The following is a 24,170-nucleotide window of genomic DNA, read 5'->3' as shown; positions in this document are numbered from 1 at the left end:
TTTTTTTTTTTTTTAAACAGAGCTCAAGCTGTCACCCTAGGTAGAGTGCTGTGGCATCACAGCTCACAGCAACCTCCAACTCCTGGGCTTAAGTGATTCTCTTGCCTCAGCCTCCCAAGTAGCTGGGACTACAGACATCCGCCACAACGCTTGGCTGTTTTTTGGTTGTAGTTGTCACTGTTTTTTGGCAGGCCCAGGCTGGATTTGAACCCACCAGCTCTGGTGTATGTGGCTGGCACCTTAGCCGCTAGAGCTACAGGCACTGAGCCCCATAGCTATTTTCAAAGCCCCCTCAGGAGGCAGGCAATGAAATGTTCCATCCCTTCTGAAACAACCCTAGGCTGGGGGTTTCCAACCCTAGCCTCTGTGTTTCCAGGGAGCCCACGCGTGATCTGGTCGGTCCCTGTCCTCCCTGCGTCCCTGGGCTTTGCACACGTGAACCGAAAGGGTTACTGTGGAGGTCTTCCAATAGCTCCCAGGCCCAGGACTTGGTTTTCCTATTTCGATTCACAGGAGCCTAGTGAGTGTCTCGCACATAGTAGGGGCTCCATAAAGAGTTGCAGAACTGGGAAAAAAAAAAAAAAAAAGTTGTAGAACTGGCGTCTCCATTTCACAGTACGGAAACTGAGGCTCCAAGAGAGGTTGGCTTGCTCCCAAGATCTCATTTGGTGAGAGAGATGCAGTGAAAACGCCACCCTGGTCTCAGCACACAGTAGGCTCTTTGGGGAGGGCGTGGGAATGTCCCACCGGGATAGATTTGCGCCCAGGCACACCTTGCGGGTCCGGGTACCCCGGGGCGGGGAAGTATGCAAATAGCTGTAGAGGAGGCCGCGGATTGGCCGACGCGGGAGGGGGGCGGGGCGTGCCGAGCGCCCCGGGCGGCAGATGTCAGCGGGAGAGCCCAGGAGCCCTTGCTCGCCGGCTGGACCTTCTGCCCGACGCTCCCACGGCCTCCCCCGGGCCATGCCTCCGCTCTGGGCGCTGCTCTCCCTTGGCTGCCTGCGGTTTGGCTCAGGTAGGAGAGGAATGAGTGGAGGAGACTGCGCCCGGGGAGGGCGGGCAGCTGCATCCTGGGGCGTGCACTGTCTCGACCCTGATTTCTGGTTCTGGGACCAAATTATTGTTAATAATAGTAATAGCCAACAGTTATGAGCTTCCTCTGGTGGGCATATGAGGGCTCGCGGTTGGCTACAGCCCAGCTCATGGTGTATTACGAGAGATCGACCCACACGAGTCTGACAGAGGGGGGACCAGACCTAGACTCACAGAGATACATGAACTGGGGGAGATGTAGGAGGGGGGACATTCTCCCGAGGAAGAAGCTGGGCAAGTCCGTGGAGGTGGGAGGCAGCATGGCCTGTTCAGGGAACCACCCCCATCAGTGAGGCCTGAGCTGGGGTGAGGCTGGAGCTGGGGCGAGGCCTGAGTTGGGGTGAGGCTGGAGATGGGGTGAGGCTGGAGCTGGGCTGAGGGGAGCCTGCAGAGTGTGGGGCAGAAACCCAACAAAGGCAAAGCCCAGAACTTCAGGACCTGGCATGGGGTTCCCGAGGGCCCCCAGCAGGGGAGTGACATGGACAGATTTGCATGCTGGAGAGCAGAGGGGGGCCTGTTACAGGGTCCAGTGAAGAGGGGGTGGGCTGGGCCAGCTGGGTTGAGAGACGCTTAGGAAGGGCAACAGGCTTCTTGGCAACTGAATGTTTGTAGGGGGAGATAGGGCAGCAGCTTGGCCAACTGCCCGGTTTCTGGCCAGGATGACTGGGTGAGGGGAAGGGGCATGTCTGAGACAAATTCATGAGGTGGCCCATGGGGAGGTGAAGCCCACAGCCTGGCACACAGCAGTGCTGGGTATGTGCATGCAGATGTGGGGGGAGAGGGTGCCCATGGATGTGGGCAGTTCTTCTGGGGGGCAGCTCCTGCCCTCATTGCCTCCTCCAGCTGTGAACCTCCAGCCCCAACTGGCCAGCGTGACCTTTGCCACTAACAACCCCACACTCACCACTGTGGCCTTGGAAAAGCCTCTCTGCATGTTCGACAGCTCAGAGCCCCTCAATGGCACCTATGAGATCTACCTGTACGTCCTGGTCGATTCAGGTAAGGATTCTGCTTCCCCCTCGCTGCTCCAAAAGAGGCTTTGACCTGTCCACAAGGAGGAGGCAGGTAGAGGGACACTCCGTCCTTGTAGTAGTTTAATTAAACTACCCCTGCTCTGGCATCCAGTCTGGGCCAATCCTGGGCTGGGTGCTGTGGTCACAGACCCGTCCTTACACCAGAGGGACACCAATCACACAGTACCTAGATCATATTAGATGCTATGCACACCTTGGAGCTAATATGTAGAACCAGCTTGCAAGGTAGCTAAGGTGCCCCATTGCAGAGCAGGGAATCAAGGCTCAGAAGGGTGGGTAACTCACTGGCACTCCCAGAGGTGGAGAGTGAACCTTATCTCTTCAATCCTCAAGTCCAAGTCCTTCCTGAGACCTCCCAGGATCTGAGGTTCAGGATCAGTATTCGTGGGGCAAAGCCAAGCATTCAGACCTGCTCAGACCTGCTTGCTTGGTCTAGCCCTTGACCTCTTCACTGGCGAGAATACCAGGCTTCTGGGAGAAGGAGCCCAAGGACTACTTTTACATTTCTAGCAACCAATTGTTTACAACACCTCGTTCAGGGTCATAGTGTTATTATTTCAGCAAATGTTTATCGGTAACCTGCCTGTGCCCAATCTGTGGGCACTGTGGGGTATTCCTTTCCCACTTCATAGACCAGAAAATAAGTCCAGAGAGGGAGAGTGAGCTGTCCAAGATCACCCATCTAGTGAGGAAGAGACCTGGGACCTGGCATGATTTCCCCTGTACCACATGACCCTCCTTTCCCATTTGACAGAATAGAGAATCCAGGGCTTTCAGCAATGAGATGACAAGAGTCCATTGGCAGGGTCGGGGCCAAGACATAGCCCCCGAAGCAAGGGGGCCTGCTTGTCCATCTCCCCCATTGCACCAGGAGAACAGAGGCTGAGAGACTGAGCTTACCCTGGGCCCGTAACCCCAGTGCCTGGCAGAGGGCTGGGACAAAGAGGATGCTTAGGGGTGTGGGACAAAGAGAATGCTCAGGAGTGGGGACAAAGAGGATGGTCAGGGTGTTTAATGAATGACGGATTGAGCGACACTGAGCTGGAGTAGCCAGGAATCTCACTCCTGCCACTGCCCCCACAGCCAGCTCCAGGAATGCCTCTGTGCAGGACAGCACCAAGAGCCCACTGAGCTCGACCTTCCAACAGACGGAGGGCGGGAGGACAGGCCCCTACAAAGCTGTGGCCTTTGACCTCACCCCCTGCAATGACTTGCCCAGCCTGGATGCCGTCGGGGACGTGTCCCAGGCCTCGCAGATCCTGAATGCGTACCTGGTCAGGGTGGGCGCCAACTCCACCTGCCTGTGGGACCCCAACTTCCAGGGCCTTTGCAACCCACCACTGCTGGGGGACACGGAGTACAGGTAGGTGTGAGCAGCCGTAGCCGAGCCCCAGCCCAGATTGGGAAGATAGAGCAGGGGATGGAGTGGGAGCAGCCAGGTGTGTCAAGAGCTTACACGCTGGCACCATCCCAGGTCCCAGGCAGGGCTGACTTCCTCGTGTGCAACTCTGAGGAGCCCACATTTGTGGGGCCTACACTTTAATTTTGCAGTAAGCCCCACAAATGATGCTAACTTGAAGAGCCTCTTGCTCCTCTTCAACCTCAAAGGCAGCCAGCCATCTCTCCTCTGACTTCATCTGCAAGCCCACTCTGCCTGGAGGACAGCAGCACCCCTGGAATTCCCATCTTAGGAATAGAGAAAAGTCGAGGATTTAGCAAAGCGCTCCTGGCCAGGGGCTTGTGCCTGTAATCCCAGCATTCTGGGAGACTGAGGCAGGAGGATCTCATGAGCTCAGGAGTTGGAGATCAGCGTAAGCAAGAGCAAGACCCTGTCTCTACTAAAATAGAAAAACTAGTCAGGCATTGTGGCAGGCATCTATAGTCCCAGCTACTTGAGAGGCTGAGAGGATTGCTTGAGCCCAGGAGTTTGAGGTTGCTGTGAACTGTGACCTATGACGCCATAGCATTCTACTCAGAGTGACAGAGTGAGGCTCTGTCTAAAAACAAAAAACAGGGCTGAGCACCGTAGCTCACGCCTGTAATCTCAGCACTCTGAGAGGCCCAGGCAGGCGGATTGCTTGAGCTCAGGAGTTCAAGACCAGCCTGAGCCAGAGCGAGACCCCATCTCTAAAAATAGATGGGCGTTGTGGAGGGCTTCTGTAATCCCAGCTACTTGGGAGGTTGAGGCAGGAGAATCACTTACAAGAGCTTGAGGTCGCTGTGAGCTGTGACTTCACAGCACTCTACTGAGGGCAACCAAGTGAGACTCTGTCGCAAAAAAAAAAAAAAAGAAAAGAAAAAAGAAATGCAAAGGAGAACCCATACACTAAGGATATGCTCAGGAAGCGGGGGGCCTCTGAGACGGCGTGCCTAGACGAGGGGCTGACTCTGAAAGCTTCTCGGAGAAGGTGCCGTCTAAGTTGGGGAGGCGTCCAGGGGATCCTGTGCTGGCAAGTCCGGCTCCATCCTGTTGCCCAGAGCCCGCACAGTGGCTATCCACATTCCCCTCTCCTGGTAGCCTCCCTCTATGCCCACCACCATCCTACACTCCCACCTCCCTGTGGCTAGGGCTTGTGGGAAGGATGGAATCACCCTTGCCCTGTCTCCTTCCAGGTTCAAGTACGTCCTCATCAATATGTCCACGGGCTTGGTGCAGGACCAGACCCTGTGGTCAGACCCCATCCGCACCAAGTGGCGTAAGTAGTGTGTGAGCGCCAAGTCGACCTGCCTGGGGGACTCCAACTTCCTCAAGGGCCTCAAGGGGCAGGTGGGACCATGACGATGACACTCACGCTGTCTGTTCCTACAATGCTTCCCCAGGCTCAGGAGTAGTTTTTTTTTGTTTGTTTGTAGAGACAGAGTCTCACTGTACCGCCCTTGGGTAGAGTGCCGTGGCGTCACACGGCTCACAGCAACCTCCAGCTCTTGGGCTTAGGCGATTCTTTTGCCTCAGCCTCCCGAGTAGCTGGGACTGCAGGTGCCCGCCACAATGCCCAGCTATTTTTAGTTGCAGTTTGGCCGGGGCTGGGTTTGGACCTGCTACCCTTGGCATATGGGGCTGGCGCCCTGCTCACTGAGCCACAGGCCCGCCCTTCTTATTGGTTCTTTATCCATTCTGCATAACAATTTATTTGGTTATATGAAGTACAGATAATGTCTCCTAATTTAGATATGTCTTTTTTCTTTCATTATGTTTTCTCATGTTAAATAGATATTTAAAATTTCAATGCAGTTGACTATAATAATCTTTTTTTTTTTTTTTTTTTCGTAGAGACAAGAGTCTCACTGTACCGCCCTCGGGTAGAGTGCCGTGGCGTCACACGGCTCACAGCAACCTCTAACTCTTGGGCTTACGCGATTCTCTTGCCTCAGCCTCCAGAGCAGCTGGGACTACAGGCGCCCGCCACAACGCCCGGCTATTTTTTTGTTGCAGTTTGGCCGGGGCTGGGTTTGAACCCTCCACCCTCGGCATATGGGGCCGGCGCCCTACTCACTGAGCCACAGGCGCCGCCCCTGGCTCAGGAGTAGTTTAACCTGGAACTTCTTCCTCCTTCCCTCCAGTCCTTGAGGGCCTCCTGTTGAAACAGATCAAGTGGAGGACTCGGTGGGGTTTAGGCCAGGTGGCAGGTGTAACTGAAGTCAAAGCCAGCAGCCATCTGGTGTGTTGACCTCAAGGGGCACATAGCTTGAACCTCTATTACCTTCTGAGATGGTTCCAGAGGCCTGAGACTAAGACAGAGGAGGGAGCAAGAGAACCGCACGCATCCTCCTCCCCATCCCTTCCCCACAACATTGGATGGCTTTCTTGAGGGCAGAAGGGCTGCGAGGGCGCTGGAGCGGCCTGGGGTCCGCCCTGTTCCTTCCTAGCTACCATCTAGGGTTCTCAGCAGAAACCTAAGGTTTAGACACACAAAATCGTGTCTACTGAGCATCAGGGGCCACGTGAGGGACTTGGAAGGTCATTCTGACCGTATGAGATCCTAACTTAGGACTCCTCCTCCCTCTACCCACAGACGAGACCCCAAGGTAGGATGGGCAGGCTGAGAACCCAGCATTTTCTCTGCAGGCTCTGAAAGGTTGCCTGGGGTCACAGGCTGATGGGTGGGGTACAGTGGGGTGTGAGCTTGAGTGTGAGTGTGCAGCCAGGGGCGATATGCGCATCATTGTGACTGCCAGGTATGTTGCTGGGGTGACCCCTCCCATCCTCACTGCCTGCCCATTCCTCCTTGGCATTCCTAGGAATCCTGGTCCTGATTCCAAGCCCAGTTTCTGGCCCTTACTCCCATGCAAGCCCTTTAGGCCCTTAGTTTCTTCATGTGGGAAGTTGGAAGAAGAGTTCTTGCTGGGCCTCCACAGCAGAGTACCTTTGGGGAAACAGCCAGAAGTACAGGCCCAGCTGTCTGGGGACGTGCACCTGGAGATTCTGCATGTCCTTAGATGAGGGCTTGGTCTTAGAAAAGCAAGAGCCACATACTCCTGCCCCGTTAGACCAAGACCTTGTGCCTTGTGTTTATTTTTTATTTTTTTATTTTTATTTATTTATTTTTTTTGCCTTGTGTTTATTTTAATTGTTTATAATTTGTTTCCCATCCATCTTGCCAGAAGATTTGAGTCAGTTTATAATTTAAAAATATGCAAAAAGGGGGCGGCGCCTGTGGCTCAGTGAGTAGGGTGCCGGCCCCATATGCCAAGGGTGGCGGGTTCAAACCCAGCCCCGGCCAAACTGCAACAAAAAAATAGCTGGGCGTTGTGGCGGGCGCCTGTAGTCCCAGCTGCTCGGGAGGCCGAGGCAAGAGAATCGCGTAAGCCCAAGAGTTAGAGGTTGCTGTGAGCCGTGTGACGCCACGGCACTCTACCCGAGGGCGGTACAGTGAGACTCTGTCTCTACAAAAAAAAAAAAAAAATATATATATATATATGCAAAAAGAAGGCCAGGAGGGGTGGCTCATACCTTTAATCCCAGCACTCTAGGTGGCCAAGGTGGGAGGATCCCTTGAATTTAGGGAGTTTAAGACCAGCCTGAACAAGAGCAAGACCCCCCACCCCCTGACCCTGGGCTCTACTAAAAATAGAAAAATTAGCCAGGCATGGTAATGCAAGCCTGTAGTCTCAGCTACTAAGGAGGCTGAGGCAGGAGGATCACTTGAGCCCAGGAGTTTGAGGTTGCTGTGAGCTAGGCTGAGGCCATGGCACTCTAGCCTGGGCAACGGAGTGAGGGGAAAGAAAAGCAAGAGGGGGAGGCCAGAAATACACGAAAGATGGGAAGAGGGATGTGGCACAGAGTAATTGTGCCTGAAACCCGAGAGGAGAGAGTCAGCAAACTGAGTCCCAGCTCATCCCTGGATCCCCAGCAGCTGGGGCAGGGGAACATGGCCGCCTCCCTGGGGAAGGTTGCTGGTGGTGGCTCAGCAGCTGGGGAGTAACTGGGCTGTGTCCTGGTCCTGCTGCAGTCTCCCCATACTCGAAGATCGACACGTGGCCAGGCCGGCGGAGTGGAGGCATGATCGTCATCACCTCCATCCTGGGCTCCCTGCCCTTCTTCCTGCTTGTGGGTTTTGCTGGTGCCATTATCCTCAGCTTCCTGTGAGTACCTGCCAGCTGCCCACTGGGAGGGCTGGACCCTTGGACATGCCCCAGGGAGGCAAGGGAGCTACTTTCCACAAAAGGGAGCAGAGTCCCAGATGTCAAGGGCCTTCAAGGTCTTCAAGGTCTTCAAGGTCAAGTCATTCAGCTGAGGGAAGGGGCTCTGCACTGGGCTTTCTGGGCATCAGCCAACTCAGATCTTAGCTCTGACACCAAAGTTGTGCAACCTTGGACAAGGCATGTTACCTTTCTATTCCTCAGTTTCTCCATCTGGAAAATGGAGAAAAATATTTGCCCTCTGAAATTGTGAAGGTTATATGGAATGATTTTTTTTTTTCTTTTTTTTCGTAGAGACAGAGTCTCATTGTACCGCCCTCTGGTAGATTGCTGTGGTGTCACACGGCTCACAGCAACCTCTAACTCTTGGGCTTACATGATTCTCCTGCCTCAGCCTCCCAAGCAGCTGGGACCACAGGCGCCCGCCACAACACCCGGCTATTTTTTTGTTGCAGTTTGGCCGGGGCTGGGTTTGAACCCGCCACCCTCGGTATATGGGGCCGGCGCCCTACTCACTGAGCCACAGGCGCCGCCCTTGTGGAATGATTTTTATACATCCTCAGGGAAGGGCCCAGGAGCTCAACAAGTACTTGCTTTTATTGTCATTATAATTCACCCACTTGTTGGGTGGTGCCTGTAGCTCAGTGAGTAGGGCACCAGCCCCATATACTGAGGGTGGTGGATTCAAACACAACCCTAGCCAAACTGCAACAAAAAATAGCTGAGTGTTGTGGCGGGCGCCTGTAGTCCCAGCTATTCGGGAGGCTGAGGCAAGAGAGTCACCTAAGTCCAAGAGCTGTAGATTGCTGTGAGCTGTGATGCCTTGGGACTCTACTGAGGGTGACAAAGTGAGACTCTGTCTCTAAAAAAAGTAATAATAAAATAATAATAATAATTCACCCACTTGCAGTATGGATAGGGAAACTGAGACTTGGAGTAGGGAAGGGTGGCCCACAGCATGTAGCCTGGGACTAGAACCCAGGTCTGCTGACTCCACTAACACCTCGGGTTTGTGTCTGCTGTAGATTAGAACTTGACTCAGGTCTCCCATAGGGTGTAACAGGGCTAACAGGGCTGCCAGCTAGGAAGACACACTCCACTAATACTTGGGAGGACTCATAGGTGCTGTGGGAAACCAGAAGAAAGCAGTGCAGACCTGCCTCTAGTACCAAGCTGGGCTTCCAGGGGGAAGGATCAGCCTCAAGTGCTGTATCCTTCTCAGTGAGAGGGAGGGAGCCCTGGGAGCTCTGAGGAAGGATCAGGAGTCCCTGGGGGTGGTGGAGAAGATAGAAAAGTATAAATAAGTGGATGTCTAGAAACCAGTGAGTGGGGGGGGAGTTAGGTGGAGGTTGTGCGGCATGGAGTGGGGGAGAGGTGGTGAACTTGGAAATCAGGTTGACATCTAAGTTAATAAAACACAAATAGTAGGGCGGCGCCTGTGGCTCAGTCAGTAAGGCGCCGGCCCCATATACCGAGGGTGGCGGGTTCAAACCCAGCCCCGGCCAAACTGCAACCAAAAAAAAAATAGCCGGGCGTTGTGGTGGGCGCCTGTAGTCCCAGCTGCTCGGGAGGCTGAGGCAGGAGAATCGCTTAAGCCCAGGAGTTGGAGGTTGCTGTGAGCTGTGTGAGGCCACGGCACTCTACAGAGGGCCATAAAGTGAGACCCTGTCTCTACAAAAAAAAACACAAATAGTAGATGACCTTAGCTACCAAGAGACTGTACTTGCAGGATCTGGGTGTGGTCAGAATATAATTGTGTCCTTCCCTTCCTCTGGGCAGTGCTCTAATCTGGCATCCAAGGTCCTGTAATCTAAATCCAACCTGGCTGCTCCCTTTATCTCTCCAACACCTCCACCCTGTTCTGGCTCCAGCTGAACCAAACTTCCCACTGTAGCCCCATACACCCCTCAGCCCTGCATACATCAGACCTGGTGACCTCACACCCGGTGCCTCTCTCTACCCTGACCCTTCTTTATGAACAGATTAGCTGCCACCTCTTCCAGGAAGCCTTCCAGTGGCTCCCACCTGTACTTGTCCATTCTGCATGGTCTGTTGTGGTCTGTCTCTCCACACATTCTTGGCTCTTTAGGGACATAGGACAATGGCCTCGAATGGTCCAGCTCACAATAAGGCCTATAAATTGTTCACATAGTTTCAAGAGGGTGTCACTTTCCTCATTCCCAGGGCTAGGCAGGGTTAAGCGCCCCCAGGAAGATTGGTTGGTTGAATGAAAGCCTAAGATGGCATCTGTGAGAGTAGTGTCCATCTACGTACTAAGGCCCATGACCAGCCCCAGGAGGGTGGGTTTGCTCTGCTCCCCTAATGCTGGCTCTCTCCATCTTCTCGGCCAGGGACATGGGGAGTTCTGATGGGGAAACAACACACGACTCCCAGATCACTCAGGAGGCTGTCCCCAAGTCGCTGGGGACCTCAGAGCCTTCCTACACGTCCGTGAACCGGGGACCGCCCCTGGACAGGGCTGAAGTGTATCCCAGCAAGCTCCAGGACTGAGCTGAGCACCACCCACAGGGCGGCAGCATCCTCCCTCGGTCTGTTCACACCCTGACTGGATGGAAGGTGAACCAGGGTGTGTTGCCAAGTGCTGGAATGCTCTCAATAAAGTCTTCCTAAGATGTCCAGTTTACATAATGAATGAGAAAGTAAATGAATGAATGAGCTGATACCACATTGAGGGCTTGGATTATTTCTGTAAAGGGGCAGGGCAAAGGACTAAGCCCGGTGAGGACTGAACTGAACCTGTGAATTACTTGAACCCTGACCCCCCCAGTTGTGATCTCCACATCTGTAAAATGGGCTGGTGGGAAGAAGTCATTTCCAGGGCTATGCGTGCCTGGCTTTCTCCACAACTTTCCCTCAGCACCCTGGAGCTAGACTACAGCTCAGCTGGCCCCTCCCAGTCCAGCACGATGGGAAGGTATGAGTTTAATGTCACCTATGGTAACACAAACACCCTGCCAGGTGGAGCTGCAGGGCACCAAGTCAGCCAGTGGGGTGAGGGGGCTGTCCTAGTCCAGGGTCTCCATTCAGACTTGTTCAGGCCAGCATGGTGGCTCATGCCTATAATCACAGTACTTTGGGAGGCCAGGAGGTCAAGACCAGTGTGAGCAAGATTAAAACCCCATCTCTTGGCTCTGCGCCTGTAGCTCAAGCAAGTAGGGCATCAGGCACATACACCAGAGCTGGTGGGTTCGAATCCAGCCCGGGCCCGCCAAACAACAATGACGGCTGCAACCAAAAAATAGCCGGGCGTTGTGGCGTGCGCCTGTAGTCCCAGGTACTTGGAAGGCTGAGGCAAGAGAATCGCTTAAGCCCAAGAGTTGGAGGTTGGTGTGATCTGTGACGCCACGGCACTCTACCAGGGTGACAACTTGAGACTCTGTCTCAAAAAAAAAAAAAAAAAAAAAAGAAATCCCATCTCTACAAAAAAATATAAAAATTAACTGGGTGTGGTGGTAGATCCCCGTAGGATCCCAAAGAGGTTACCTGGCACTTCTGCAGACAGAACAGCACCTCTTTTGACAGCTCCTTGCAGAATGTGGCTCCCAGGCTCTCCTCGGCAGTTCCAGGAGAGAGAGAGAGTTTGGGTTTGGAGGGGCAGGGCAAGACTTTGCCAACGTCCAGCCTGCTCTCCCCAGCAACCCCTGGCTCCTGCACAGAATAACCGGTGGGGAGGGAGCAGTCATTTGGCTTATGGGTTCAGGAATGGACTCCGGCTTCACAGAAAGTGCAAATTATAAATAACCACAGGGGCAATTTTATTAGCTCACTTCTCTGAATTGGAAGGATTCCTCTGCCATGGCTGGGATGGCAGGACCTTCAGAGCTGACCATCTCACCTGGACGAGACACTGCGTCACCTTGCCTCCTGTCATGCCTAGACTTGCTGTATGACTTGGGGAAAGCAGGTAACCTCTCTGGGCTCCCCTGGCCTCTTCTTTGCCAACAGGGTCAGATGGAGAGGGCTATTGCCCTTGGTAGAGTGCTGTGGCGTCACAGCTCACAGCAACCTCCAGCTCTTGGGCTTAGGTGATTCTCTTGCCTCAGCCTTCCCAGTAGCTGGGACTACAGGTGCCCGCCATAAAGCCTGGCTATTTGTTTGTTTGTTTGTTTGTTTTTTGAGACAGAGCCTCAAGCTGTCACCCTGGGGAGAGTGCCGTGGTATCACAGCTCACAGCAATCTCCAACTCCTGGGCTCAAGTGATTCTCCTATCCACCTCCCAAGTAGCTGGAACTACAGGCGCCTGCCACAATGCCCAGCTATTTTTTGGTTGCAGCCGTCATTGTTGTTTGGCGGGCCGGGCTGGATTTGAACCAGCCAGCTCAGGTGTATGTGGCTGGCGCCTTAGCGGCTTGAGTCATAGGCACCGAGCTGCCTGGCTATTTTTTGTTGCAGTTTGGCTGGAGCCGGGTTTGAACCTGCCACCCTCGGTACATGGGGCCAGCGCCCTACCCACTGAGCTACAGGCGCCATCCAATGCCTAGCTATTTTATTTATTTTATCTTATGGCTATTTTTTTAGTGCCGTTTGGCTGGGGCCAGGTTCAAACCCACCATTCTTGGTATATGGAGCTGGCACCCTGCTCACTGAGCTACAGGTGCTGCCCCTCAAATAGGTGATTTCTTTCGGTTCAACTCAACACAGCCTTGAGCCCCAAGCCTAGGAGACCTAGGAGCCACCCATCTGATTGGAAGTACAGAAATTGTAGTGGGATCTTCAGAGCAGAATCTTGGACAGAAACACTAGCCTATGGAAACCAGTCCCCATTCCTCACCACACTGTTACCCCACCCAGCTTGATTTTCCCACCTTATTGAGGGATAACTGATACACAGTAAGAAGCACCTGTTAGGGCAGCTCTTGTGGCTCAGTGAGTAGGGCGCTGGCCCCATATACCAAGGGTGGCGGGTTCGAACCCTGCCAGCCAAACTGCAATAAAAAAATAGTTGGGCGTTGTGGCGGGCGCCTGTGATCCCAGCTACTTGGGAGGCTGAAGCAAGAAAGTCGCCTAAGCCCAAGAGCTGGAGGTTGCTGTGAGCTGTGACGCCACAGCATTCTACCAAGGGCAACAAAGTGAGACTCCGTCTCTAAAAACAAACAAACGTACATTTTTGGCCACAAATGGAGGAATGCTTGAGCCCAGGAGTTTAAGATTGCGGTGAGCTAGGATGAAGCTACAGCACTCAAGCCTGGGCAACAGAGTGAGACTCTGTCTCAAAACAAAGCGAACAAAAAAGCCAAGCATGGGGGGCTCATGCCTATAATCCTAGCACTCTTTTTTTTTTTTTTGTAGAGGGCAATAAAGTGAGACTCTGTCTCAAAAAAAAAAAAAAGATAAATTTCAACATATGTGCACGCCCATGAAAGTACTACCAGAATGGAGAGGAAATGTCCATCTTCCTGTGAACTTTCCTCATGGCCCTTGCTAATCTGATCCAAATTCTGTCTCTTAAGGTCAGTTTGCATTTTCTGCAATTTTATATAAATGGAACCACAGTATGTTTTTTTTTCTGGCTTCTTTCAGCATAAGTGTTTTGAGATTTGTCATGTTGTCACGGGCACCAATATTTTGACCCCTTTTCTTTTTTTTTCTTCTCATAATTGTAATTTATTTATTTTTTTTATTGTTGGGGATTCATTGAGGGTACAATAAGCCAAGTTACACTGATTTGACCCCTTTTCTTGCTGAGGAGTATTCCATTGTGTGAATATTGCATGGTTTGGTGACCCATCACCAGCCTGTTTCCAGTTTGGGGATGTTACTAATAAAGCTGTGATGGACATTCATGCAGATGTCTCCATGTGGACCCCTGACTTTACTTCTTGTGTGTGGAATGGCTGGTCATATAGTTACTATATGATTAATTTTATTTATTTATTTATTTATTTATTTGGAGACAGAGCCTCAAGCTGTCGCCCTGGGTAGAGTGCCGTGGCATCACAGCTCACAGCAACCTCCAACTCCTGGGCTCAAGCGATTCTCCTGCCTCCGCCTCCCAAGTAGCTGGGACTACAGGTGCCCACCACAACGCCCGGCTATTTTTTGGTTGCAGCTGTCATTGTTGTTTGGTGGGCCCGGGCTGGGTTGGAACCTGCCAGCTCAGGTGTATGTGGCTGGTGCCTTAGCCTCTTGAGCCACAGGTGCCGAGCCTATACTATTAATTCTAATTATTTTTCTTTTTTATTAAATTATAGCTGTGTACATTAATGCAATCATGAGTTACCATGCACTGGTTTTATATACAATTGGAAATATTGTCATCACACTGGTTAACATAGCCTTTCTGGATTTTTCATAGTTATTGTGTTAAAACATTTATATTCTACATTTAGTAAGTTTCACATGTACCCTTGTAAGATCCACCGTAGGTGGCTCAGAACCTGTGGCTCAAGCGGCTAAGGTGCCAGCCACATATACCTGAGCTGGTGGGTTCAAATTTAGCTTGGGCTGGCCAAACGACAATGACAGCTGCAACCAAAAAATAGCTGGGCATTGTGGCAGGTGCCTCTAATCCCTGCAACTTGGGAGGTGGAGGCAGAAGAATCGCTTGAGTCCAGGAGTTGGAGGTTGCTGTGAGCTGTGATGCCACAGCACTCTACCCAGGGCAACAGCTTGAGGCTCTGTCTCAAAAAAAAAACAAAAACAAAAAGATGCACTGTAATGGTCCCACCAATTACCCTCCCTCCACCAATCCTCCCCCCAATTCTTTTTTTTTTTTTTTTTGTAGAGACAGAGTCTCACTGTACCGCCCTCGGGTAGAGTGCCGTGGCGTCACACGGCTCACAGCAACCTCTAACTCTTGGGCTTACGCGATTCTCTTGCCTCAGCCTCCCGAGCAGCCGGGACTATAGGCTCCCGCCACAACGCCTGGCTATTTTTTGGTTGCAGTTTGGCCGGGGCTGGGTTTGAATCTGTCACCCTCAGCATATGGGGCCGGCGCCCTACTCACTGATCCACAGGCACCGCCACTCCCCCCCAATTCTTTTTACTTTTAATTTATCTTTTGAGGCACAGTCTCACTTTGTCACCCCCAGTAGATTGCCTTGGCGTCACAGCTCACAGCAACCTCAAACTCTTGAGTTCAAACGATTATCTTGCCTCAACCTCCCGAGTAGCTGGGACTACAGGTGCCTGCCACAACGTCCAGCTATTTTTAGAGGTGGGGTCTAGCTCTGGCTCAGGCTGGTCTAGAACTCCTGAGCTTTAAGCAGTCCACCTGCTTCAGCCTCCCAGAGTGCTAGGATTACAGGGGTGAGCCATTGTGCCTGCCTGGCCTAAAAGAACAAACTTTTTTTTTTGTTGTTGCCCTGGGTAGAGTGCCATGTCATAAGTGTCATAGCTCACAGCAACCTCCAACGCTTGGGCTCAAGTGAGCTTCTTGCCTCAGTTTTTCTGTTTTCAGTAGAGACAGGGTCTCACCTTTTTGCGCAGGCTGGTCTTGAACTTGTGAACTCAAGCAATCCACCTGCCTTGGCCTCCCCGAGTGCTAGGATTATAGGTATGAGCCACCATGCCTGGCCTATGATTAATTTTTTAAAAAACTCCCAAGCTGTTTTCCAAAGTGTTTGTACCACTTAAAGTAGTACTTTTTATTCTAAAATAATTATAGATTCACAAGAAGTTGGAAAAAAGCAGTGTACTGGGAGGTCTTCACCCAGCCTTAGCCAATGACAACCTCTTACATAACTATAGCACAATTATACCAAAACCAGGAAATACATATTGGTGGAAGACACGGAGCTTATTCAGATTTCACCAGCTTCACAGGCACTCATTTGCTTGTGTGTGTGTGTTTGTGCATGTGTGTGTCTGTAGTTCTATCCAATTTTGTTACAGATGTGGCTTTGGGTCACCACTTTCACAATCACTCTGGGAGGCTGAGGCGGGTGGATTGCCTGAGCTCTTTTTTTTTTTTTTAATTTTAATTTAATTTAATTTATTTATTTTTTTTGCAGTTTTTGGCCAGGGCTGGGTTTGAACCCGCCACCCTCGGCATATGGGGCCGGCGCCCTACTCACTGAGCCACAGGTGCTGCCCAGGGAAAGGCTTTCAATGGCAGAGACAATGGGGAGGAGGGGACCACCCAATTAATATGATCACTAGGGGACACTTGTCCAGCCGCGTGGCCCTGTACCCAGCCCACCTACCCATGGTCTCATTTAGTCCTTTCAGCACCCCCAGAGGAAGGTGTAGGATCAGCCCTGTTTTACAGACACAGAGCCTGGGGCAGGGACGCCGCATAAGTCACAGGCTTTCACTGGAATTAGAACCTACGCTGGACCCATTCTCAGCCTCGAGGAAGAGTATTTCCTGATGAGGGAAGAGCGCCAGAGGAGGACGTTCACGGAAGTGCAAACATTTGGTACCCATAATGTGCTCATCCTGGCGCCCGCTTCTGGGGACCCGGAGGGGGACAGGATGAACAAGGTGCGCGGGCTCTCATTGGAAGGCAGAGAGACAGTCACAAGTTCAAGTAATTTCAAAGAGCGATGAGCATTCTGAAAGCAGGACTGGGGAGGGGACTGCTCTTTGGGAAGGCAGGGGACTGAGGACTGAGACTCGCCCGGGTCTGGACTCGCCTCAGGTTGAGGATGGGAAGTGGGCATGAGTGTGGCAGGGAAAGAGGAAGACGAGGCCCAACGGAGAGAAAGATCACTCAAGCACCACGTTTATAAGAGGAAGGGCTTTATGCTCCCGGCTAGTGAATAAAGCCCTTCCTCTTATAAACATGGTGTTTGGGTGCTCTTTCTCTCCGTTGAGCCTCGTCTTCCTGCAACAGCAGTACACAGCTGGAGAGCGGCGCTTCCAATCGCACTTAATGCTCGCCAAGTCCCTGCAATGTGCGGCCGCCCCATTCTACAGATAAGTAAACTGAGGACAGGAAGCAGCCTTGGGCGAAAACTGCCTAGGAGGCAGATTCCGATGCCCGACCGCTCCCCGTACACCCGACAGCGCCTGCGCCGGAGACTGCAGGGCGGGGTCTCGCCGATGGGTGGGACCAGCGGATCGGACGGGCGGAGGGCGGGGCGCGTGCCTTGGCTCCGCCCTCCTCGTGTTGGTTGCTGGGCGGAACCTTAGTGCAGCGAGGGCGTGCGCGCGAGGAACGGCATTGCGGGGCAGCGGCTGGAGTTGGTGCGGCAGCCGTCCCGGCTCCGGTTCCCGCCCCGTTTGCGCGCGCAGTTCCCACCAGAAGACCGTCCTCTCCGGCCCCGCCCAGCGTGAGGGGCGCGCGGCCGCCGAGGGACCCCGAGAAGTCGCCGGCCGCGGAGGAGGAGGCGGTGTGAGCGCGAGCTCAGACCAGCGTATCGCCAGCGCCGCAGGTGCGGGGACCCTGCCTGGAGAGACCCTCAGGATCCGCAACTCCCACTACAGGCCCCGGCACACCTCGGTTCCCGCCCGTGCAATATACCCTCGGGACCCCGAGACCCCTTTGGGGTCCGCCCAGCCTCTCCATGACCCCTGGCTCCCGAGACCCCCTGGGAGTTCCCGGCCACCTCTGGGCCTCGACAACCTCCGAGACCCTTGAACCCCGCAACTCTTCAAGGTTTCCTCTGGACTCGGCCGCTTTTGGGCCCTGGGACCCCTGAGAACTCTTGGTTCCAGAAACCTTTCAGATTCCCTCGTGGCCCTTCCTCCCAGGCCTGATCACAGTCCCCTTAGCCCGAGGCCTCCCCGCCTTTTCTGTGTGGAAGTCCTCGTGCGTATGTCCCTAGCCCCACCGGCATCCCAGGAGTCCCCATCCCACCACCCTCAGCCTCCCCTCCTCTCTCTACCACCCACCCTGAGGACTTCAGACACTGCGGCTCCATCTGCGCCGATCTCAAGGCTGGGTTTCTCTCACTCAAGGCCCAGGGACCTGTGAAGCATCCATGAACGCATACCCAGGGTTTGTGAATTCTTAAGGATAATTTAAATGAGTATAACATATTGCCTGAGGACAACTCTATAACCTAACCTGGGGTGTGATCTCAGTGCCTGTGCGTGCCTTTGTGTTTACTAGTGCATTTAGGCCAAAGTAGAGACAGCGTTTAACTTTTAATGCTCTAGTGAGACTCATATGGCTGCACTGGAAATCTAGAGGACAGGTGATCTGATGGGGTGGGGAGAGGCAGAGCTAAGTAGTGAGGGAGTTTAGGGCACATCAGGATGATCTTAGGTTGTCTCTCTGTCTTAGTTTTTTTATTCATGGAACTGACATTTTATTAAAATGCCTTATAGGTTCCAGAAGTGGCATCAGAGATAGAGACAACAGTCCCTAGCTGTCAGGACCTTGTTGGAGAGATCAATTAGACAAGTAATAGTTTTTTTACCTGGTGGTAACAGTGTAGTGAGTGGCATTGAACCTTAGTTGGGTCCAGGTGGGATTCTTGGGTAGGGGAAAAAGTTAAGGAGGGCTTCCTGCGGGGACAAGGGAGGTGGTGATAGGTAATAGGTGAGCTGATTCTGGAAGGTTGAAGTTGAGAAGTTTGCTAGGATCATTCCAGGCAAAGTGGACAGACAGCTCGTGAAAAGGCAGAGAGGCGTGCCAAGTACACTGGTTTCAGAATCCAGGATGTGTGTCTGGAGCAGAGCTTCATGAAGTGGGGTGGCTGGAGATGTATTGTCTTCCTTAATGAAAAACGGTTCTAAGGGGGTTGTGGGAGGGAGCTTTGTTCCCTGAAGCACACCATGCCCTTGGCTGCTTCTCCCATTGGGGCTAACAGAAGGTAGGAATTGGACAGCTGGGAGGAGTGAGGAGGTGTTCCCAGTAGAGACCAGAACAGAAGGACCTGGGAGTTTTGCAGAGTGCAGGGTCTGAGATGGGACCAGAGCAAGCCAGTTTCAGCAGCCAGTGGAGGATTTGGCTGTTGAACTTGAGGAGGAGAGAAGTGGTTTGTGGGCTTTTGAACAGCCAGTCTATCAGATTTTATTGAAGGATATTTAAAAAAAAGAACAGTCAGTCTGACTGTGCTTGGGAGACTTGTTTGGAGGAAGCAAGGTCCTCTGAGAGGTGGGGTTGACCTGGATCAAGGTGGTGGCAGTGGTGACCGAGGTCTCTGGTTGAAGCTAAGCTTTTGAATGCCCAGGTCCAGAAGTCTGGTGTTGAGCTTTTCTGTTTGAGACTGGGAATTGACAAGGGTACTTTTCGTACTTTTTAGGTGAGGTTTTGTCTTTTTGCCATAGGACATGTGTGGTCACCTCCAGCAGGGGTGGGAAACCTGTGACCTTGGGGCCACATATGGCCCTCTAGATCCCCCAAGTGCAAGTCCTCCATAGAAGCCAAACTTCACAGAACAAATTTCTTTATTAAAAGGATTTGTTCTGAGCCAGGTGCTGTGGCTTACACCTTTAATCCCAGCACTGTGGGATGCCGAGGCAGGTGTATTACTTGTGCTCAGGCGTTGGAGACCAGCCTGAGCAAGAGTGAGACCTCATCCCTCCTAAAAATAGAAAAATCAGCTGGGTGTTGTGGCAGGCGCCTGTAGTCCCAGCTACTCCCAGGAGGCTTAAGGCAAGAGGATCTCTTGAGCTCAGGAGTTTGAGGTTGTGGCTTGGTGCCTGTAGCACAGTGGTTATGGCGCCAGCCACATACACCGAGGCTGGTGGGTTTGAACCCCGCCCAGGCCAGTTAAACAACAATGACAACTGTAACATAACAGAAAATAACCCGGCGTTGTAGTCCCAGCTACTTGGGAGGCTGAGGCAAGAGAATTGCTTAAGCCTAAGAGTTTGAGGTTACTGTGAGCTGTGATGCCACAGCACTCTACCCAGGGTGACATAATGAGACTCTTGTCTCAAAAAAAAAAAAAAAGCACTTTGGAGATACCAGGATTTTAGGAGTATGACAGAAAGGGGAGGGGCGATGAAGACCAAATTTGTATTTCACACTAATGGAAGGCAGTTGAAAGACAACTTCAGAAGTGTCAGCGATGTCCCTCTGGAAACTGTAGTATGAGATGGGTAGAACTGGAAGCAGGTGACTTTCAGGGTCAGTTTGTGAGGCCTTCAGGGCAGTGGCTGAGGATTAGAGAGCAATTGGTAAGAAATTCTGTACGACTTCAGTTTGCTGAAGTCTGGGCTTAGATGAGGGAGAGGCATAGTAGAACTTTCTGTGATGTTCTGTTTGTGCTCTCCAGTCTCCTGGACACGTGGCTGTTGAACACTGAATTATATGACTAGTGTGACTGAGTTTTATTTTTTATTTAGTTTTATTTAATTAATTAAAAATCTAGGAAGGAGACCATCACACACACAGGGTGTAGTAGGAAGCAGGCTGTCCCAGGCTTTGCTTGAAATATCCCATTAATGCTTCCAGTTACCATAGACGGTATAAGGTAATATTCCTTTTTAATGGGTAAAGAGAGGCTCAGAAAGAGTAAGTAGCTTGTCCAGTTATTTATTTGTGGTCAGGCTCTTCCGTACCCTTCCTTTCCCCAGGACCCCGAAGGGACTCCTAGCTAGGAGAAACAAGTCCTCCTGAGTGGAGGCATTGTCTCCCCTCACCCCCCCTTAGTGCTTCTTATCTGTTCCCTGCTGAAGTTAACAAGGACAGGGGACAGTTGTGTGGTGAGCCAGCCAAGACCGTGGAAAACTGGGGCAGTCGGTTTCGCCCAAGGCTTCTTCCTGCTGCTGTCTCTGTCTGCCTACTGGCAGCCATTTCTTTTAGCATTTCTGGGGAGTGAATGGATTAAAGGGCAAGTGAAAGTGTAGATTAAACTCTGCCTTTTTAATAAGTATTTGGTGGTTAAGAGAAATGAGTGCTTTAGAACTTTGGGGTCACAGTGGATCAGGTGGTGCACAGCTGGTGGAAAGAGTATAGGACAGGAGCTAGGAGTGAATTTGTAGCTTATCTCTTCTTTAGGGGATGTTGACCAAATCACTGCCTCTCAGTCTCAGTTTTCACTTCTGGAAATTAAGGTATTTGGTTTTACATAACCTTTAAGATCCCTCCTGCTCTAAAATTCTATAATTTTAAGTTTCATTGGAGACTTACTTTCTAGAACATGTCTTGTGTATCCTCGTGGGATGGATAAATGCTGGTGATTCTGTGTGCCTCTGGCTCCTATATTGGGGTGTTACCATTATTGATTTACTGAGTAGCATGCTTGCATGAGTCATGTGACATGTCACATCTGATGGACAGACTGAAACAGTGAATGCTTTGTGGGTAACAGAATTCCCAGTACAACGTCAGGTGTATTTTGCTATTCCAAGCTGCACTGCTAATGAGAAAAGGTACAAGACTAAACGCACTGTGGTGGTTGGCCACTTTTCCCTCAAAAACCAAAAAGTCTCACTGTGTGGCCCCAGGCTAGATTGTCAAGGAGTCAGCCTAACTCACAGCAACCTCAAACTCCTGGGTTTATGTGGAAGGCTGACACCACAGCATCTATTTTGTAGGCCAAGTGCTATTTCCGGTACTAACAGACTAAGTTTCTATTTCCTTGCTAACGCCAGGCCTCTAAATCACGTGAGCGAAACTTTGAAGCTTGCCATTGGAACTTACCTCCACCAAGGCCAGGTTGCTTGGATACCTGGTGACGTAAACCTCCTCCTTCACCTACCCTTATATACCCTGGAAGAACTTTGCAGTAAACGAGACTTGATCAGACTCCTGTCTTGTCTCCATTCTCCGCGCCCCTTGTCCCTTTTTCATTCTCACTCCCTCCTCCAGGTATCCCTGTCGACGGACCCGCGGGCCGGGTCAGGTTTAAGCAATCCCTCTTGCCTCCGCTCCCGAGTAGCTGGGACAACAGGCTGCCTCCATAATACCTGGCTGATTTTTTTCTACTTTTAGTAGAGAGGGCTTCTTGCTCTTAGCTCAGGCTGGTTGCAGACTCCCGAGCTCAAGGGATCCTCCTGCCTCGGCCTCCTAGAAAGTGAAGAGTACCGGCATGAGCTGCTGTGCCTGGCCATTTGGCCTCTTAAAAGGAGTCAGTGCTGGCCAGATGGAGGCAATAGCAGTAGCCACATCCTAGGGTTAGTAAGAAGATTAAGTGAGATAATGTGTGTGAAGTGCTTAGTGTTCCCTTTAATAAGCAGTCAGAAAGTGGCAGTACTTAATATTGCCTTTTGAACTAAGTAAAATGTGACCTTTCACTGTTTTTTTTGTTTTTAGAGACAGTCTCACTTTGTCACCCTCGGTAGAGTGCTGTAGTGTCGCAGCTCACAGCAACCTCCAGCTCTTGGGCTTAGGCGATTCTCTTGCCTCAGCCTCCCGAGTAGCTGGGACTACAGGTACCCACCACAAGGCCTGGCTATTTTTTTGTTGCAGTTTGGCCGGGGCCGGGTTTGAATCTGCCACCCTTGGTATATAGGGCCGGCGCCCTACCCTTAGAGCCACAGGGCCACCCAAGAAGTTTACTTTTTTTTAATTTTATTTTTAGCTGGCCCAGGCTGGGTTGGAACTCACCACCCATGGTGTATGAGGCTGGCGCCCTAACCACTGTGCTACAAGAGCCACTCCGGCCTTTCACTGTTTTATTAGTGGTGGATTTGCTCTTGTCTTGGTTTGGGCATATAAGCCCAAGCAGCTTGTTTGGAGGCATTAGTTTCAAGAAGCCAATTAACTTATTTTGATCATTACAAAATAAGATGAATAACAATAGGAAAAATGCTTTAACTGAATAAAAAGTGATTGTTTAGGTAGCATGTGTTTAAGATAAGGGTTTGTATTTTCTGTAAAATGAAGACAACGATTTTATCCTAAAGATCTCTTAGTACTAGTAATGGCTGAAATCGTTTTACCAGAACTGTGGTTAAATCAATATGTAGCTTGTGACTGCCTTGGAAAAATTTTGCTGATGCTCGGGCAGTTTATGGTAATAGATAAACATTTTACAGTTTGATAAGTACCTTTCAGATATTCCTATCACTTTTAAGCAGCATTCCAGTGGGTGCTGTGGGTGGTGGAATTCCCACTTGACAGGTTGGGAAACTGAGGTTTAAGAGAGGTCTCCTGGCTGGGGAAGAGGTCGCAATTCCTTGATTCCAGTTGGTTTTCTCTGCCTGTCCCTGGCGCCACTTCGGGTGGAGTTTTTACAGTTGCCAGGCTAAGTCTCTCTCCTTTTCAATTTTGGAAGCTTAACTTTTTGCCCGTCTGTGCCTTGTTTCCACTTCAGGTGACCTAGTCATGCTGATCAAACTCACCAGAAATGTATCTAGCACCAGGACCCCAGGTGATCCTTTGTGCTTAGAAATACGGCTGCCAGGTGTGCTTGGGGACACGCTCCTGCTGCTCAGAGGTTTCTGCTACCGCATTTTCAACTGTGGGGAAAGGGAAGTTTGTGGGAAACTTCCAGAGGAAAGAGGTTGATGTAAGGACCAGTGTCGAGACACCACACTTGGACGGCAGCATGCCCTGTTTGTAACATGTCTGAGGGTGAGATGGGGTGCGTTCATGGGAGAAAGGGCTTGCTTGCAGCCTTCCTGGTCTGCCAAACCTTCCTTGATGTGGTCAGAGTGCCACTGATAGATTCTGGCCTCCACTAAGGACATTCCAGCCCTTAGGATCCATCCTGGTTACCTGCAGTAAACCTAATAGTATCTTTAAGACTCCTGTATTCTGTCGGTATCACACTTATAAATTGATCTAGTGTGGGGTGGTTTCGGGACAGTGGCTGTGGTGGCATAGTAATATCCATGGGAATATCCTGCTGGGTTGCCAGGTCTTGTTTTAAGGCCTTTACATAAATAACTCTTTTGTAGTCACAACGACCTTGTCTGACTTTCCTTGCAAATTCTGGGGTCACTGTTTTCTGTGACTGGATCAATGACAGGGTGAGTTAAAGGTCATCGTTTGGAAACTTTGCTGAATAAATGTGAGATTCCTGTGTGGACGATGAGTCAATTAGCTTTTCTCCCTTGCAGGCCACTAGGTGCCAGGTTGTTCTGTGTAATCATGATTAAACTGGCAGGTGCCTATTATCTAAGTGAGCACCATTAATGCTTGATTCACTGTTGTTGTGGCTGCTTTATCAGTCTCCCGGGCTTTCTGCCTGTATAGGCTTCCTTAGGTGGATTTCTTCTGGGGAAAAGCTTATGCTAGCTTGCCTGCCCCTATGAGCTGTGTGAAGGCAGGCGTCCCCATGCCTGCTTGCTGCCAGCCATGAGCTGAATAAAGGGTATGTCACAGTTACCTTCTGCTCCTTGGTTTTTCTCCGGCCTGTACAAATCCTGTGTAGACCTCTTTGACTTCAACCACTGACGCTACCATTGGCATCATCACAGACCTGCACGGAACCTTCTGCACCCCTGGGGGGATGAATGGGTGTCACTGCCAAGAGTGGCCCAGTGTGGATGGAACACCACCCTGGGAGGGGCCTTTGAGAAGATAAATGCCCACAAGGCTCTGGGGGCTGGAGTTTCTTATAATTCTGTGAATAGAGAAGGAGGCGATGCTCCGGG

General features: G+C 51.4%; 1 protein-coding gene across 1 annotated transcript; it reads left to right on the top strand.

Annotated features, from left to right (window-relative positions):
• Positions 1 to 885: 885 nt before the first annotated feature.
• Positions 886 to 10,452, top strand: UPK3A (uroplakin 3A). The gene is made up of 6 exons (XM_053582301.1): positions 886 to 1,015; positions 1,936 to 2,091; positions 3,210 to 3,489; positions 4,740 to 4,822; positions 7,577 to 7,709; positions 10,118 to 10,452. The coding sequence occupies exons 1-6, from the start codon at positions 886 to 888 to the stop codon at positions 10,275 to 10,277; spliced, it is 942 nt and encodes a 313-aa protein (XP_053438276.1). The 3' UTR covers positions 10,278 to 10,452.
• Positions 10,453 to 24,170: the final 13,718 nt, after the last annotated feature.

The sequence above is a fragment of the Nycticebus coucang genome, chromosome 3 (genome assembly GCF_027406575.1).
Source record: "Nycticebus coucang isolate mNycCou1 chromosome 3, mNycCou1.pri, whole genome shotgun sequence".
Classification (NCBI taxonomy): Eukaryota; Metazoa; Chordata; class Mammalia; order Primates; family Lorisidae; genus Nycticebus; species Nycticebus coucang.
Note: the sequence above shows the minus strand (reverse complement) of the source record. Positions and strands in the feature narration are given on the sequence as shown.

What these genes read in the sequence shown, in the direction of transcription:
- UPK3A (XM_053582301.1), top strand. Translation starts at nt 886, where the DNA reads ATGTCAGCGGGAGAGCCCAGGAGCCCTTGCTCGCCGGCTGGACCTTCT. An exon ending in GTACGTCCTGGTCGATTCAG is followed by an intron (nt 2,092 to 3,209) that starts GTAAGGATTCTG and finishes CTGCCCCCACAG; the next exon opens with CCAGCTCCAGGAATGCCTCT. An exon ending in CCCCATCCGCACCAAGTGGC is followed by an intron (nt 4,823 to 7,576) that starts GTAAGTAGTGTG and finishes GTCCTGCTGCAG; the next exon opens with TCTCCCCATACTCGAAGATC.